This window comes from Cydia splendana, chromosome 2, assembly GCF_910591565.1.
Source record: "Cydia splendana chromosome 2, ilCydSple1.2, whole genome shotgun sequence".
Lineage (NCBI taxonomy): Eukaryota > Metazoa > Arthropoda > Insecta > Lepidoptera > Tortricidae > Cydia > Cydia splendana.
The window spans coordinates 21,046,851-21,066,388 of record NC_085961.1 but is presented as its reverse complement, the minus strand read 5'-3'; the positions used below and the strand labels follow the sequence as shown (position 1 = coordinate 21,066,388).

At 36.9% G+C, this 19,538-nt stretch overlaps 1 protein-coding gene and 1 long non-coding RNA gene across 2 annotated transcripts in view; one reads left to right on the top strand and one right to left on the bottom strand.

Moving 5' to 3' along the window:
- The window catches only part of LOC134799579 (tachykinin-like peptides receptor 86C), a 44,327-nt gene extending 38,839 nt beyond the window's left edge, over nt 1-5,488 (bottom strand). Inside the window, exons 1-3 of the mRNA XM_063772014.1 lie at nt 5,244-5,488; nt 1,854-1,996; nt 1,245-1,458 (exon numbers count right to left, since the gene is read on the bottom strand). Of these exons, the coding sequence (XP_063628084.1) occupies nt 1,245-1,458; nt 1,854-1,996; nt 5,244-5,383 (497 nt within the window). The 5' untranslated portion in view covers nt 5,384-5,488. The remainder of the gene's footprint in view (nt 1-1,244; nt 1,459-1,853; nt 1,997-5,243) is intronic.
- Nucleotides 1-19,538, top strand: part of LOC134805518 (uncharacterized) — a 126,712-nt gene that overhangs the window by 56,234 nt on the left and 50,940 nt on the right. The window lies entirely within an intron of this gene.

Here is a 19,538-nt window from a genome sequence, read left to right as displayed (position 1 = left end):
AAACATTTTCATATTCATACAAAATAATGAAAAACTCACACCGTTTGTACAATAGGAAAATTTAACAAATCTTTTGATTAGAGCTCGGAAAGTAGGTACCGTAAAATGGGGTAAGTAGGGACAAAACTGACATTCAAACCTCGATAACATTTTATTTTTACATTTTATGCAAACTTAATTTTATTAATAAATGTTCCAGCCGTTTGTATTTTAGTGTTTTATGATTTTAGGTAGTTCCATTTCATAACTTTAACGATAAATACAAAATCCCTCCTCACCCCGTAGTCCCTCGTAGTTGGGGTGAGATGGGATTTCATACAAAAGGTGATTTTGAAACGTTGTTGAATCGATTTTTTTATTAAGTAATAGGAATGCTTTATTTAGGTAGCAGTAGCCTTTAAAAACTATCTCACCCCCCTGTCACCCTTCTCTCCCCATTCATAACCCGACTCTCCTCGCAATCCCTACTCACCCCATTTTACGGTATGTGTTTATTTTTCTTGTGTCATTATTTTGATGTTTATAAGATAGTGAATATATGTATGATTATATTTTAAATTGGTGTTTCATACGAGATAATGGGGCTGTCCATAAATTACGTCATCGATTTTTGACGATTTTTGACCCCCCCCCCCCTATAATCATCCAAAAATCATGCTTCAAATGACCCCATTTCCTCCTACTTCATGCTACCGTCATCCGATGTCCAGACCCCCCCCCCCTAATTTGAAATGACGTAATTTATGAATAGCCCCAATGTACTTATGTTTTTTTAGTATAATTTCTAGATGTCGGCTACAATGTCTTCATAATTATATTGGTGTGACACCTGAGCAATTGAAGTCATAAATATCGAGCTAGCTCTACTCGACACCTCCCAATAAAGTGACGCTGTTTGTTCAAAATAACATTATTTCGTGCTTTTTGTCTAAATGACGGTTGAAATATTCCGTGTCACGCGCTACGAACAAAGGGTATGAAAATGAATATTTTTTCATGACACATTTATGAAATAGTATTTATTATCTACTTACTTTATTCGTAACACTCACACGTAACACACATATAAGAAGAAAATAAAAAATAATAAAACTTGGATAACAAAATCCACAAATCCAAAAACCTATAAAGAATTACGAAATGGCCTTATTTCAGCACAAGTCAACATAAGTTCGGTAATTCCTTTCCTGGCCAAGGAAGGATATTCATGACAATGCTTTTTTTCAAAAATTGACAATCGTTACCTGTCCACTGTTATTGCTACGAGCGTGAAGACGCCAGCCGAGACAGTGAGATTCGCCGTAAAGTTGCTGGCCGTACATGTGATAGCACCGAACGGCCAGTGTGCGGTCACCAAGAACACGAAGTTCGGAACCCCGTTTAGCGTGGCCATGAGGAGATCAGCAATGGCTAGGTTGACGAGGAAACAGTTCGTCACTGTTCTCATTCGTCGGTGAGCTGGGAGGAAAACAAAACAGCTCAGTCTATGACTATTAAGCCAGTCCAGTACTAACGTTTATCGGAACGTTAGTACTGAAAGTTACCCTTTCACATGTGTATATATTCATATGTTACACTTAAGACCCGTTTTAAAGTAAAACGCGTGTTATTTAGTTAAAATTAGTTTTCCTAAATGTCTTTATGAAATCTAGTTCACTACAGAACCATAAAAACTGAATGCCATATAAGTGACCTCAAAGGAAAAACTGTGTTTGATTATTTTTTCTAGGCATTTATTTTGAGTGCAAAAACTTGATCTAAAGTAGTAATTATTGTTACGTATCAACTTTATTTTCATGGGGTCATGGGGGCTTAATTAGTAATTACTGTAGAGAAGAAAAATATCGACTTACCGAGTACAATCCATATGACTAGAGTATTTCCAAGAACAGCTAGCATAAGCATGATGGCGAACACCATAAACCAGGCCAGCTGTCCCCACCAGGGCGGGCTGTAGGGCCTCTCGCCGAGCCCCATGCAGTTGCCGAGTGTTTCCCTGTTCAAAATAAATCACATTACTTATTGATTGAGGTTAATGTTAAATAAATCACATTATTTATTGATTGAGGTTAAAGTGAGGGCTTGCCGCAAACATTAAATATACTGCCTTTCCATTCGAGCGATAGAGTGGCAAATAGATAGACGGCCTTAATTCTGTTTATGTATAATATTTAAGTTTGTTTATGTTCTAACGACCAATTTTTTTGAAAGCCTACTACGGATAATTGATAATAAAAGTATGGACGGAAGTGTTACTTATCTGGCTACTTCAAAAAACAAAACAAAAATGTGTAACGCTCCTATTCACGAGGTACCTTCTAATATCGACTATTTTAGTTACCTTATTACTTACTTAAAATTATAACTGCATTTAAAGACATCACCGGAACATTTCAAACGACGATCTAACTACTGTCATTTGTCCGCCTTGTTCATCTCCAAATATTAAAAGGGCTTTATTCTTTTTTCTTTATGAGGTCTTTTATAAACGCAGAGACGACTTTGACAGAGACAAACCGTTAAAAAAGGGTGGCATTTTTTTAGGGGTCTTTCATAAATTCCGTCACATGTACAGTAGGTACGTCTACAAAATGTAACATGGAATGTCAAGAAACACTTCGTTTAGATTAGTTAAGAACTTTATTATGTTTCCGATCTACAAATGAGCTAGTAGGTAACTACATATTCTATCTTTTGGTTGTTAATTGATTGATTACTAGTTAAAGTTATATTCTTTTGACTAAGATTGAAAGGAAAAATATGTGTAAAAGACGATAATTTTAAAAAGATGCATGATATTATATATTTTGTAAGCAACGTTTAAAAAAGTCCACGTTATAAAAATGTCAGTGGCACTTTTTAACTCTCCTTTATTTTATGGACCTAGTTATTCAATTCTTGTTCAGTGAGGAAAACTGTATTGAAAGTATTTTATAATAAAGCGCGTCAGATATTGATGATAAACTACAAAGCATTTGCTAACAAAAACAGCAATTTCCTTTACAATCAACAATATATTGCACTGGAAAATTTTAAGTGACCTAGAGAAGACAATATTCAAATAAGTTACTCGGTATGTAGTAAGGAGTGGCCCGCCCTTCGAGTGACCTCTAAGGGATTTCTTTGTGTAGCACCGGGAGTTCGAACAACGCATCGTCTCATGAAAAGGGCAGTAAAAGCGCCACAAAATTTCTTAAAGGCAATTTCTGGCTCACCTGTTTGATTAGGTTAAAAGCCAATTCTCCTGGTGCTGGATATTTTTGCTCACATTACACTGTGTTCTTTACATATACTTGAGGCGTCTCAAGAGGAAATGTAATCTATTAAAAAAACAGACTGAATTTCCACTGACAGTTTTAAATCGAACGTATGTACTTCCTCCTGTTATAATAAAATGTAGGGAGGGAGATACATATTCCAAAGTTATTTACTCTGCCTTGGGAGCCACTTACGACCGTCGCTGTCGAGACAGCCGGGCCCTGGGGACGGGAGGCACGTGAGCTCTTCAGAGAGCTTGGCAAGCGCCTCAGGGAGAAGGGGAATGACCCCCGTTCTGAGTCATGGCTTGTCCAACAGGTCTCCATCGCCATACAGCGGGGTAACGCTGCTAGTGTGATGCGGACCTTTAGACCCGGCATGGCTCAGAACGGGTTTTAGTTTCTTAAGTTTTGTACATATTGTAAAATGTATATACCTTATAAATCTACATAAGTTGCGAATTACCTATTCGCACGTGTATCGTACAACGTTTTACAGTACATATGGCCTTTTAAATTTTCGACGTAGTTACGTAATGTGCTTAGCACAGGGTGTCGTAATGCAGCACCGGATGTACTGTAAAGACTATTATTGACTATCTGCACTTTTTTTACACTATCTATATGTATACAGTGTGGAAAGATATGTCGGGCCCTGGAGGGAAACTACCTTAAAACCTTAAGTTGGCTTATTTTACTTAAAGGAGACATTCCTTTATTTTTAAAAAGAAACAAAACTGCATTTAAAGATTTTTAAAAATTCGCTTGTCTCGACCGGGAATCGAACCGAGTAAAACTTCCAAAAAATATACACTCGCTATTTTTTTCTACTAGTCGATCCATGTTAATGATAACATTTCTCCAAGAAACATTAGGTCTTACACTCGTCTATCGTACAAAATATCCATAAAATCGAATATTTAGTACTCAACAATATTTTTAGACAAGCGAAATTGAAGAAAAAAAGAAAAATCTTTGAATGCAGTTTTGTTTCTTTCTAAAAATAAAGGAATGTCTCCTTTAAGTAAAATGAGCCAACTTAAGGATTTAAGGTAGTTACCCTCCAGGGCCCGACATATCTTTCCACACTGTATATTTCTAGCTATTTTAATATTGTACCTTTATTAAACCACGGCTAAGATATGTAGCAGCTGAGAAGTACAGGCATTCAACAACGGAATTAATTGAGAATAGAACTTGTAGACGGTTAGTTTTACTGATGGTAAAGGAAAATCAGCGATACAGTTCTATCAAAGAACTTTTAAAATATAAGAAAAGCACGTTCGGCCCTGCCCATTCCAATGTTGCTTTTACGAGTAGGTACTATTTATTTATATTATATTATATTCTATTCTATTCACTTTGATGGCGACGTTGTCACGTAGTAGTGATGAGTGATGAGACGTAACTTTACATATTATGATAGAGATGTAGTGCATAATTGTTTTCTATCGCATTTTCTCACGGAAACTTTCGGAAATTTTACTCAGTAGGTACTTTTTGTTCCGAGACTGACTGAAATAGCAAGACACGTTCGTAAGTTTCCGTGTAAATAGGATGGACAATAATTTTATTATGCACAACATTTGTAGATCATAGCGTATCTTTTACTATTAGGTAAACGTACTAGTGCTCGACATGCTAATGCCCAATAGATGACACCTTGCTGTCACCTCTATTGACAATCCAAGATGACATGTTCTTGGACCGCGTCGAGCACCAGTACGTTTACCTTAACCAAATTATCGGTCATAAGACACAGTAGGTACATAGGTGTTACATTAAAATAGTAATTAATATTTCAGTGTCAAAAGTGACTTTTTTGGTTGAAGAACTAGTTTATTCATTATAATGCAGAATTTATTCCCTGTTAATAAATCTAAATAACCTGTTATTAAAATCAGAATACGCCTGTCAAATACGGACACTTCCAATAGGTAAGTATGTAAACTGCTGTAAATGATGATGATATGTAGAGCGACTTACTTGAGTGTGACGTCCTCCTGCAGCTGGTTGGGCAGTAGGTCCAGCAGCTGCGTCACATTCAGCGCGTCCCACGCGCGGTTTTGTCGGAGCACTTGTTGCGTGCAGTTTATAAACGTCTGTATGTCTATGTCGGAGTCCATCTCAACAGCGTTTCGCTACGTTTCACTATAACACTGTTACACTCCCAAAGCTTTACTTATCTATGTGTTCGATATGGATGTCCATTTCAACAGCATTTCGACACTTTTCACTATACAATGTTATTTATACACTAGAACTTTTTATGATATTGAAGTCAAACTTTTTATTATTATCATTCTGCCAGTTTTCATTTTAACGTGTTTATGCTAATAGAAATAAACGATTTCAGTGTAGCTTGGCGCAGCTGCCAGGTGCCATTTAGTACGATAAGGGTACCTAAAGTTTATTGAAAAGACAGCTGACTGACACCCACTCCTACCCACACCCACAGCTACGTTACGTACGTACGTATGATTTTTTTTTATAATGGTACTGATAACATCATTCATGATATGTAGGTATACCAATAATGATGTTCGTAAAGCTTTCTTATATAGCATTGTACGAGTAAGTATAAGTAATATAACTGTATTTGTCACAAAAGAATTGAAGAAGTAACCTTACGTCCATTTCAAGTAAGTACCTAATCGGAACTAAGTATAATGAAACTACGTCACCGTCTCCCCTCGCCATTTGTGAATGGAACTATGTGATCGTTATTTTAATAGGTATCAACGAGCTAAGCTATTTGTAACCGAGACCCTGTTGGTGAAAATTTTAAGTCGTATTGTTCCTCTTTTGAAATCGTAATTTATTATTCGCACGTATTTTATTCATTCTATCCAACTTTAATCGTGACACCAAGAGCCGTGTATTAGTAATGTGCACATAACTAGCTAGAATTATATTTTAAAATACATACTGTAAGTGCAGGAAACAACCATAGCAAATTTTTACTCTTTTAAGGAAAGTATAGCAATGTGCACTTTTTGTCTCCTAATTAATGCTTATTAATGCATCCTCAGCAACGCCAACTTTGTCAGACATTTAAAATATTTTTCACCACACCAACTGGTAAAGGCTCTCTTGATTGTTCAAAAACTGATAGCAAAGTTGCATTTTATTCACATGTGAGGCAAAGTAATCAAATGCAAATTTTGAATTGAAAAATTTTTTTTCACCTCGGGGGCACATTTTGTTTAACCCTCGTGCTTTGAAACCCTCACAACGCTTAAGATTCCACTTTAAGAATCGCATCACATCACTTTTGGAATGTTTCGCTTGCTCGGGTATCAATATTACTTAGCACGAGTGGTTAAACAACAACTTTGCCCTTTATAAAACAAAAAACTATTGAACGTAAAATAAAACTAAGCCAAACTTAAATAAATACATTTTCGTTACTAAATGTAGCGCAATGAATAAATGTTTCATTTTAGGTAAACCTTCTCAAGGCGCACATCGGTTGACCGGCTTTATTTATGTAGATTAAGACTAATACGAAACAATTTGCCTCTATTACACAGCAATTGTAGTTTAAATACCCCTATAAGCGTTTATAGCTGTCGTATAGGACGCCATATGTCCACCGCACTTATATATTATCCGACTCGTAGATGAACTGCTTTGCGTGCCTCGGGGCGTTTCATTTAGATAAGAGAACTTTCTTAATCCTAAGTCATAGGTAAGTACATAATACACGTGTACATATTTTCGTGCAGTGATACTAGTGAAATTTATCTCAACAGAACGAATGCATAAATTAATGGAGCGCTGGATTAAGTCCACTAAATATGCATTAAGTGTAACTGCTACTTAAATTTTAGTAAGTTTTTACCAACGTTTCGAAAAGTACTTCAAGAAAATGAATTAGCTGCGATCTTTTCTACGTAATAATCAAGTCTTAGAGCACACTCAAGGGCACTTTCAGTACTATAAAAAAGGGAAACAAAAGCATAACTTCGTAACTGCGCGTTTTAGTGGAAATTTCTCCTGACTTGTTTTGTATTCTTCACGGTATCCTACGCTCTGCGGCTGGGCGAGCACCGTTCAGCTTCACACAACATCAGTAAGTACCTAAGTTACCTAACACACTAGTGTATCAGTAGAAAAAGCTTTTAATTTGAAAAATTATAGCAATTTCTAATCATCCCTAAATATTACTTATTTTTCATAAAAATATAACTGCTTATGCCAAATTTCTGGAGATTTAAATAAATTAACGCTGAACTTTACGAAGAAAAGTATATGTTTTTACTTTGTTGCAAAAATTCTTGCACGAAAAACGATTCCGGATATAACGGTTCGTGTCTTATTATATTTATTATAATTCCGGTTCATTGAGCCGAGTGAATGAGTTCAAAGTCAGGGAGGAAAAATGCTCCCGCGGGGTAAATAATATAATTGTTTCTCGGCGTACTCTCCCCAGTAAGGTGGGAAAGTGCGCCGAATGCTCAGTGCATGTACTCGCCACGTGACAAGCACTTGCTCCACCTAAACTTAATTATGTGAATTGATGTCACGGCGATAATATTATTCACAATGTGGTCACTAATATATCAATCGCTGTCTTTGAATCTTTTAAGTTACACTAATTACTACAAATTTAATTTAATTTTGAGATTACATTAGGTGCTGTAATCCAGTATTTAGACCTTTTTTTTGCGTTCCTCTAAATTTGTCCATGAGTATATTTTATCCCGCTACCCCTGTAAACCTCATATAACATGTTAGTAGGTACATTAAGTTTTTTTATGCAACAATGTATGTGCAAACGGCGGATGTCAAGTGGTATTCTAAACCAGTCAACAGGATTGTACCTACAGTGAGTGATAACGCATAAGTAACCGAGAGATGGTTCGACGCGTGACAAAGGTCTTAATTTCATGGACTCTGAGTCTGAAAGTGTACAATGTGACGTGTGTAATAAATGAAATGAGATTCCTTATTATTTAATGAAAGCGCACAGGTGCTGTTTATGGTTACACATTTAACAATATTTATTACTTACATTAAACTAATTAAGGTGTATTCGGGTATTACCGAATGTCGGATAATTCCGAAATTCAGATGAAAATCACCCTTAATTCCATCATAATAAAAGTCTCTTTTCGGAATTATCCGACAGTTTTCGACATTCGGAATTACCCGAGTAAACCTTATGAAGTATTCTCTTATATTTTAATCGTTGGTTACCTACGTTGTATAATAAAATTATTTAAGAATTTAGGGTTAGTTGTCATACATGTAATACTATATATATATTGTTTTGTTAATTCATAATATCTGGGTGACCGAGCTTTGCACGATCGATTTTTCGCCCCCGAAAACCCCCATATAGCAAATTTCATCGAAATCGTCGACTTAAGTGACGACTTGACCTGACCTGACTCGACATGGCCCGACTTGACTAAGCCACGGTGGCCGGAAGCCCCTCAGCCTTTGATTATTGGCAGACATCCAATACTGGAGGTGGGGATGTCGTGGCTTCCGACCTCCGTGGCGACCTGACATAGACCGACTGACTGACATACATATTTGGAGCTTTAGAACTACGGACTTTTAAATTCAAAATTAGACATGACAACAAGAAGACAAAACCAGACCAGTTCACGACAGACAGCCGACCTGGACGGACGACCAGACCAGACTGACCCACATATTATTTCGGGGATCTCGGAAACAGCTCTAACGATTTCGATGAAATTTGCTATATGGGGATTTTCGGGGGCGAAAAATCGATCGAGCAAAGCTCGGGCACCCAGATAATATGAATTAACAAAACAAACAAAAATCAATATTGCTCATGATTTACACGGGGGTTAGATATATAGGAAAAAACATATTTTATAGTTAAGTATACAGGGTGTCCCTAGCCATTGGACAAAGCCGAAATGTACATATGCATTAGGGTATTTAGAACCAGTATACAAAGTATCATAACAATCGGTGTAGCGATAACGAAGAAATTAACAAATTACGATTTTTTTACTTTGGAGCAACCTGTATGTGTTAGTAGCAGTGAACGCATATATGTACATGGAACTATTCTGTACGGTCAATTATGACCCAACGCAAACTACCCCGCGATAGGCGGTACTTACAAACTGCTCGATTGGCAATCTCAGTACGACCGAGATGACAGTCAGTGACAAATGGCTAAATTGATTTATAAAAACAACGTTTTTTTGTAATTAAAAATATCTTCATGTGTCGTGAAGTGGTGCAGAAGTTATTTTAGTTCATACCAAGGACAGTGGAATCACTTTTCACTTGTAGTAAACAGATAACTTCAGTAAAATTTGGAATAAACATGGCGATTTGTTTTCAATACTACCGTGCTAAGCTAAAACGTAACAACTGCATACGACTTTCATAACAACATCCGACTTTTAAATTGCGAGGATAATAGGGATGGTGTTATGCCAAATGAAGTAGACTATTTTGTTAACTTGTGTTTGGTTTAGATATTTTCTATATAATTATAAATGTAGTAATAAATTCCTTCTTACAGATTTGTATTTTCCTTTTTTATTTAATGAGATGGAGCTATAAAAAAACTACCTAGTTGGGTCAAACAGATCACTGTGTCATGTCTTTCCTGTAGACATACACAAGAGTTAAGGGCTATAAAGTTTAATTTTCTTATTTAACCCTTATCCACGTGAAAAGGTCCTTCTTCTGCCGCCAGTCCGATTTCTAAGATACGTATAGTACAGGTATGGCGAACTTGATCTTAGAAAAACGGACAGACTATACTTGAACGTGACTTCGCACTGCCATACAGATTGATAATAAAATATACAAAATAGTTATTATAGCGGAATACATTTATACAACAATGAATATTTACTTATGTTGAGTTAGTCGGTCATTTCACAACAACATTTTAACTACATAGTTATCTTTTAATCTGCATTAAATTATTATACGTGAATTATTTGACTGGTTCTTCAATGTATGGCATAAACCTATCCCTGTCCAAGTCATATTCTAATCAAATATGAACCGCGAACTCTCAGCGGCCAGTACGTACAGCAAGAAGGTTATTAGCGGATTAATGTCGCTGATTGGTAGTTATTGACATTATATGCATTTCATCTACACTTAGCTGTGTACGTTAGTGTAATAAAGATGACTATTATTTCGTTTACCAGCTTTGATTACAGGCTCTGTAAACGTATCGTCATATTTAAATGTAGGCGTAATTGTGTATGTGTGCTAATTTGGCCCGAGAATTTGAACGGTAATGTTCCCAAAGGCGGTATCCATGGTTATATGCGATCACTGGTTAGTAGCTCCTGAGGTAATAAATAGTATGAAACCTTCTTCGACCGTTTTGATTATCTTTTTTATTTATGACATTAATACGATTCTGACTTTTGACAAATGTCATCATTGCCGCACATTTTCAAACAAATTGTCAAAAGCACTGCCAATGATTAATACAGTATGTTTCTTTTTGTTGTCGATTATTGGAAATAACTTTTGTTTGATAATATATTTTTTTATCTTTTGTTCTAATTAAAAAAATATTACCGTTAGAGCATTTCTTAAAAGTAACCCTACGTGGGATTTCAGGGTTTGTCCAATGGCTAAGGTTACCCTGTATATACTGAAAGAACATTGTAGTGCCTGCATGTGCTGATATGGCTTCTTAGGTATGTTTTTACGGTTATATCTCCGTCTAAAAATAGACATTTTTATTACTGACTGGTGTGACTACCTATATTAGTCATCAGCATCACACTCTCTTGAAGAGTGTCCTGATCTAGGGGTCGATTGATCATCTATAAATCTACTTGCACATGACACAATGTTTACATTAATTGACGTCCAACTGAGTGCATACCCACTTGTGCCAATACAAATAAGACTGATGGTAAGTATCTAGGTATTTTGTCACTGGCCGTGGTATTACCATAGATGTAAGTAAATTGAGGTAGATATGGTACCAGGCGCACGATCGTGAGCCATTAAATATAGGTTCCGGAACCTATATTTAGTTAGGCGTATGGGTGACGCCAACCTGTCAAGTTGTCAAAATCGTTGGATCAAATTTTAGTTTTGTCAACTATGAACGTCACACGTCTACATAAATAAAAGGTCATTGGGTATTACATATTGTTTGAAATTAGTTTGCGATGGGTCAAAAGTTAATTTATTATTATTTCATCAGTTGACAACTAAACAAAGCCACGAATTCGTACCCTTGTGAACCAGACAGTTGAAATAACATACTCGTATTAGGTAGGTACCCAAATTAGTTCTCGGTTTCATTTTTGTGGGTAGTGGAAAATCTGCGGCGGGAAATTGGAGTCCAACTGTAATCACTCCCCCGGGGAATCCTCTCGTTCTGGCCATGTTTTTTTACGCTTATGTTCTGTATTACGTAGGAAGTACCTAGCTAAATATTTACTTACTTTAACACCGATATAAGCATATATAAAGAAATCTGAAATTGAATTAGTCTACTTATATAACAGGCCAATTCGAGTTTTAGTTATGCGATCTGATTCGGATACGATACTGATCTGTCAGTGTCAAAAGTGACGGGGTTTGGTTGAATAAGTTTGTGTAAATAAAAAACTGAAATTTGTAAAAAATGCGATCAATCTGGAATCGTCCATTCAAATAAAAAAAAAACTATTTTCCTAATCAGTTTAGATTATGGCAAAATTTTGAGGATAGACACATTAAAAAATATACTAAGTTGACAACATGACACCCTACATATTGCTTAAACCCATTTAAATTTGATTTTCAAATAGAAGAGAGAAAAAACTACTTTAAATTCATGTGTCAATGCAAAAACCCAGAATTTGCAAACAAGATACAAATTCACTAAATGCTTTCGATCGGCATATCATAACTACGTATTCGTATAACGGTACGAGTAATCCCTCTTTTTATTAATATTGTGCTTTACAGGTTTAACCGTAACCTACTCATATGTAAAGAATTTCGTTACAAGAAAGTATGGGTTTATTAAATTATTATTTTAAAATAAATAACAAGAAGACATTCGTAATAATAATAACTGTATTTCAACAGGTGTTGTTGTTACTTGTATTTGTATGTCTATCGAATAGTATTTTTTTAAATACGTTTTTCGCAAAAAAGTACGAATGTCCGCTTTTTCTTCGATTCGCCCCATAGTGCTACGGTCGTAGCGCCGATTACATGAGTATTGTACTCATAATGTGACGACCTCAGAAAGTGATGAACTCAGAATGTGACGTCCCCAGAACGTGACCTAACTCGAAAGTGACCTCCTAAGAAAGTGACATACTCCGCATAAACCTCGCGATTCGAGTAAAAACAAAACTACATATCAGACACGGAATTCGATAATAAACCTTTGTCATAATAATTAATATAATATTGACGTGAAACTTATCGTGTCACGCAACCTTCGAGCAACACCGGCTTCCGACACATCGGAAGGGAGGGGCCCAAGCGATATCTCACCGTACAAATCTTTCTGCCATTTTTCGCGGGGGGAAAGGTGCACACAGTCGCACTTCTCACACACTTAGATACAAAATCCAATATGTAATGACGACACAAATACATAGAAAATGACACACGTCAAAGACAAATCTTGCAAACCTCGATCTCTTTTTGTGTACGGACGAGTGTCAAGTGTCACAACACGCACACTAACACATTTTCGTTGAAGTATGTTATTGTATTCTGAGAGATGAGAAGTCGGATTTGTCGCTCGACCGATCCGCAATTTGTACTGAGCGAGCAAAATCGATAAATCCAACAATTACATGAGACTAAAATATAATAATTGTGTTTGAATGTAATTAAACGTATGATATGTAAAAAAAATATTACATGTGAAATGTAACACTTTCTTTTTGTAAATTTGATGTCCCCGACCTCTTTTTATAACAAAAAACCGAGCAAACAGGCATTTTTGTGCAGCAGTGTTCACGCGCGCGTCTGGACTCGGTCTAGTGAAAAATCCAAGTGCAACTAGTTTTATTACCCGCGCTAGATTAGATTGACGCGCTAATCTTGTACCTCGGCAGAGGGGAAATAGTGCGAATGCCGCCTCCCTTCCGTGTTGCTCGAAGCACGCAACGCAAGCCATTAGCCCTTCGAGTGGCATTGTCCTCCTCGAGGTCTCTACGGTAAGTGGCGGTGGCCGCGAGACGGACAGACATAACAAGCCGGTTGAGTGGCGCCGCCATTTTGGAAAAATATACGTCAAGTGGCGGGGCCTCAACGGGTGATCATCGCGAATTTGGCGCGTGTTAGAAATATGACCGTTTCCCAAAAAAAAATCTATGAATGATATATACAAACTATATATCACTGAATTCAGCATAAAATGGGTTATTTGATTGTATACCAATGAATTCTATTCTATTTATGTGAATTATGCTAGACTTGTTCTAATCTCATATTACCAATTTTTTTCTACTTTCATGTAAAAATACGTATAGTTACGAAATAAAACAATTGATTGTAGAAAAAGCAGTCTTTATGACAAAACAATACATTTAACACGATTCACACAGTTTATTTCACTTTTTATCAGTGCGTATTCCGTTTGAATGTTCGCGGCTCGACGACGGTCGGCGCGTAATAGGCGAGGTGGGGCAGGAACATCACGTCATTACTAACAAACTTTGTTTTACGCGGGAATTCGACCGTTAGGGAATACCATCCTTGTTTATTGACGAATGCATCTTGCAAGAGCGAGCAAGCAAGGCATAGTTTTAACGGTTTTATTTTAGGCGCGAAATGCAGCGTCGCACAGAGGCCGCGAGACGGTCTCTGCCAATTACGGGCTTGTTATGACCGAACCTTCTCGCGGCCTCTGCCACGCCGAGGCATATTTAAAAAAATGGCAGCGCCATTTGTCCTACCGTTCAACCGGAGGTGCTGCCACCCGAAGGGTTAATTATCGCCTTTGATTGCCACTAACGAACGATAAGTTAATTTATCGCCATAGTGTTCGTCTATGCATGTTATAGGCGATTGATAGAGGAAACTTTGTTTCGTCTCCTTAAATAAAATTAAGGTTAACGTACTGGTGCTCGACGCGGTCCCAGTACATGTCATCTTGAAACTTAAGTCATTGTCAATAGAGGAGACAGCAAGGTGTCATATATTGGCATTAGCATATCGAGCACTAGTATATACGTTTACCTTATCAAGACTTTTTTACATACCTAGCCTTTACGATTTAGTGAACGGGCATATTTTTTTACTTATTAAGCAATGGCCTATTTTAAAGTCGCAGTACCACGATTAGTGGTTGTGTAAGCTTTAGGGTCTAAACTCTAAAGTTTAGACTTCGCGTGTCTTTCTTCGCGTACTTAGCTTAAAGGATGACTCACGTTAGACCGGGCCGTGTCCGGGCCGGAGCTTCCGGCGCATCGTTTTCTATGAAAAGCATCACGTGATCGCCTGTCATGTTATAGAAAAGTAAGCTCCGGAAGCTCCGGCCCGGTCTAACGTGAGTCATCCTTAAAACTGCATACGGCTACGGCTACTACGGCTCCGACACGAAAATGAAATTCATACGAAAATATTTCTTGTCTTTAAACAATAAGATAAGATAATATTTATTCATTTAAAACTTATGCTAATTTGTTTAAATAAATCTGAAAATTTATATGAAATAAAATATGATTAGGTTTACAATCGACCATATTATTAATTAGATTGTAACGTAGATTACTTACAAACATTTTGACACTGAATAGTTTAAAGCCAAACCTTTGCAAAAATATCCTTGTATTAAATTACTAATGATCATACAATTTATCAATTATCACAAAATGTACCTATAGGTATTATACCTAAAAGTTTAAGCACATGATAACTTTCGACAAACAGTAACTTTTTTTTTTATTCGTGGTTAATTTCACAAATGTGTTTATTACACTTGTTTTTTTTTATTTTATTTGTTAAACATAAATGTTTTTAGTTTAAATTGTAAAAGCGCCAAAACAGGGGCGGATTCCTTTACACGTGATGGTCTGACCGCGCGCGGCTCTTGACTGACGCGGCCGCTGTCTCTGCGGCAGCTCCTCCTAAGCGTTTTTATTAAAACCGGGCAAGTGCGAGTCGGACTCGCGCACGAAGGGTTCCGTACCATAATGCAAAAAACGGCAAAAAAAATAAACGGTCGCCCATCCAAGTACTGACCCCGCCCGACGTTGCTTAACTTCGGGCAAAAATCACGTTTGTTGTATCGGACTACCTACTACCCTACTTAAATCTTTATTTTATTCTGTTTTTAGTATTTGTTGTTATAGCGGCAACAGAAATACATCATCTGTGAAAATTTTAACTGTCTAGCTATCACGGTTCGTGAGATATAGCCTGGTGACAGACGGACGGAGGAACGGACGGACGGACAGCGGAGTCTTAGTAATAGGGTCCCGTTTTTACCCTTTGCGTACGGAACCCTAAAACCAGTCAACTGCTCCGAACAGATGCTTAGAGATTTTCTCATTTGCCGTTAAGGTCACTACTAAGGAGTGAAAAGTCCTCTACAATAAACGAATGTCTTAAATATTGCTGTATATCTATCTATCTTCCAGGTTTTAGTGGAATGGTGCAACGGTGCAAGTGGGCTAGTTACGTTAGGTTAGTAGTTTTAAAAAGGTTAAGGTGATATCGCTTAGCTAAACACGATAGAATACAGGCTTTCGAAAAAAGGCGTAAAAGTAATTACTCTATTATTTTCCTCAACAGATTTAGGTATAAGTACAGTTAAACCTTATTAATTTAGACTGGCGTAAGACATCCTAATTTATAAACTGAATATTTTCTTATTACAGAGTTAGTCCTTGAGCAGGAAAAATGATGGATGAACCGTACTTTTTTCTGTATAATATGATCTTAAGAAAATAGTGAAAAAGGTCCTGTTTACAGTACTTAATGATTAAAAGGAAAGTTTACAACCATAAAAATGGTCTAGTCTGTTGAAGCTAACTTTACACCGACTTTGACAGAACAAAGTGGGTGTCATTATAAATTTCATATTCATAATAAGTACATGTACAGTGACATTTTCAATTAGCAATTAGCAAATGCCACGCAGAATTAGCATAGTCCGACTCTATGTAACTGATTATTTTCAAAGTTTCATGGATGGTTAAGAATGTCCGCGTAAATTATAGGTACAGATGATTCAATCTCATCTTGATAGATTCAGTTGATCCCATAAGTACAAAGTTTTGTACGGAACACTAAAAAACTGTCAATGTAGTGCAGGGAATATTGCAAAGATTTGCCTGCCGGAGCTCTGACCGCCAAATAGCTACGCCCTTATTCATAAACGCGCTACAAACCTCAATTAGCTAATAATCGTTTGTCCTTATCTGTCATTTTGACTTATGTATTTGTAAGAAAGGGACAAAACATCATTTAACTAAATCAGGCCCGTAAAGTTTTATGAATAACCCCTTATTCATAAAACTTTACGGGCCTGATTAGCCCCCGCTAATGATTTCTTTCTGTATTATTGAATTATCCACGTAATAAAATATATGTGTCACATTTTAACACCACCCGATTGAAAGAAACAGACAATATCACGCTGTCACGTAGACAAATACGACCATCATATCCATCATTAATGAAGACCTTGCTGACAAGCTGGAGTGGAGTACCTATAAGCAAACTAGAGATGCGCAAAATGCTTCACTGAGTTGAGATTGATTCATGTCTTTCGCTCGCGGTGATATACCGGGTGTGGCCTGTAACATGAGCAAAGAATTAAAACATGGATTGTACTCCTCAAACGGCGACACTTTTGTTCAACAACTTTTAAAAACGATGAAGTATTTATACTCCCTATTTTTCATACAAAATAAATATTATCTTCAATGGAAGCCATTGCCACGCCATATCATTGTGATTGACGTTGCTTGTCACGCCTTAAACATAACAAAATTCGTAATACATTGCGTCTTAGAATACACTTTAAAGTGTATTAAAAATCAAACCACGAGTTATTTTTAAAAGTCGCTGAACAAATGTTGGTCAGTATGAGGAGTACAGCCTACAGTTAAATTTTTTGCTCATGTTACAGGCCACACCCGGTATATCACTCATTTCGCTCAATTCGCTTAGTGGATAGACAATAATGTTCAAGAGTGAGTAGAGGGAAATGTCAATCAATCGGATATACACAGCCATAAGTGCGACCAAGATGGCGAATCACGCGATACGATCCCGCCACGTTTTCCCGAACCGCTCCGAAACCTATTCGCATCGTCTCACTCGCTCCTCGCTCGTCACGCTCGGCCGGCTCATTCGAATCATGAGTGGAAAAGAGCGCGCAAGGAACACTGAGATAGATGAGCGACTGAGCGAGTTCAATCACAAGATTATAGTTCATTTAAATCACTCACTCGTGAATGATGAACGACACATGTCTAAAGCAAACTGATTAAAATCTAAAAACATTTTCTAACTTTATTTTCAATTTAACCCCTTTGCGGGTGTTATAGTTGAAATTTCGATCAGATTACTAGCCCAGTTTGCCTGTTTTTGTCTACTCAGACCATTTTTTGAGGTTCTCACGTTTGTACAAATATAATGTTTTACTTTAAAAATCGCTAACATTTAATAATAACACAAACTAATGTAGTTTAATTTTATATGGTGATATTCTACAATAACTATAGCTGGTCAAGCAAATCTTGTCATTAAAAAAAGGCGCGAAATTCAAATTTTCTATGGCACGATATCCCTTCGCGCCTACATTTTTCAAATTTGCCGCCTTTTTCTACTGACAAGATCTGCTTGACCAGCTATAACAGGGATATTACTAGGGAAAGCACCACGGCTCTGCCAATGTACCTACTGACAATTTTGTTTCGAGGCCATGCATGCAGGACTGTAGGAGAGGACAATATGATTTTGACAACGTATTTTAGAAGATATTTTTTTGGCAATAAAAGTCTCATGCCATTTTATTATACGATCAAAATAAACTAGATTAAACATTACTATTAATGGAGTAAATATGGCATCAAAATTAATGGAGTACTACTAAACCATCTACGTTTTGCGGATGATCTTATCCTACTTTCTGAAGACGCTGGACAACTACAAGAAATGATTGATCAACTTGTCTGTGAAAGTGAAAAGGTTGGATTATCAATGAATACAGGAAAAACAAAAGTAATAACTAACGACACCAAAATCCCAATTAATCACTGCAATAGTTCTATAGAATATGTGGAGGAGTATACTTATCTCGGACAAATAATATCACCACACGACCTAATATCAAAAGAAATTAAAAACAGAATAAATATCGCTTGGAAGAGATACTGGTCCTATAAAGAAGTAATGAAAAACCCAGACACACCATTGAATGCTAAAAGGAAAATATTTGATACTTGCATTCTACCGAGTATGACTTATGGCTGCCAGACATGGAATCTCACTGAACAAAATACTAAAGCTCTACAGACATGCCAACACAACATAGAAAGAAGTATATTAAATATTAAGCTACGAGATAGGATAGCACTTACAACAATAAGGCAGCGAACAAAAATTACTGATATAAAACACTGCATCTAAAAATTGAAATGGAACTGGGCAGGCCATATTATAAGAACAAACAAAGACAAATGGGCCAAAGATGTGATGGATTGGTGTCCAAAGTACAATAAGAGGAAACAAGGAGGTCAATACTGTAGATGGGAGAACGACATAAAGAAAATAGCAGGAACAACATGGATGAGAATAGCAAGAGACCGACTGGCATGGAGAAATCTTGGGGAGGCCTATGCTGCAAAGCAAGACAATCTACAGAAACTAAATTAACCGGTGCCAAAAGATAAAAGAAGAAATAATTTAAAATAAACATGTAAACATAAGAATAGGTACTTGAAATATGTATGTAAGTAAGATTGTTAATAAAGGCTTTTATTATTATTATTTCTATGTCTTTCCCATCACGGAACAATGGTGTTCCGGACCTTTGGGAGGCGTGCGCGGAGCCGAAGCCAACACGTAGAGGCCCTTTTGACACTTTAATGAAATGTAAGGGGTACACCGAGCGGAGGCTGCCCTTGCCCGTGTCTTGACTGTCATGGGACGCACGCAGAGGCAGCACCCGCCAGGGTGTAAGGACTATTGAGAGTTGATGGAATCTAAAATGAACTAGGTTATTGGGTGAAAGCGATGGACTAAGAACTGAGCTATGGGGTAAAAAACCGGACGCCTGCCTAATAAAACGGTATGCAATTTTATTTCCGGCAGACGGTGACTCGCCCTCAC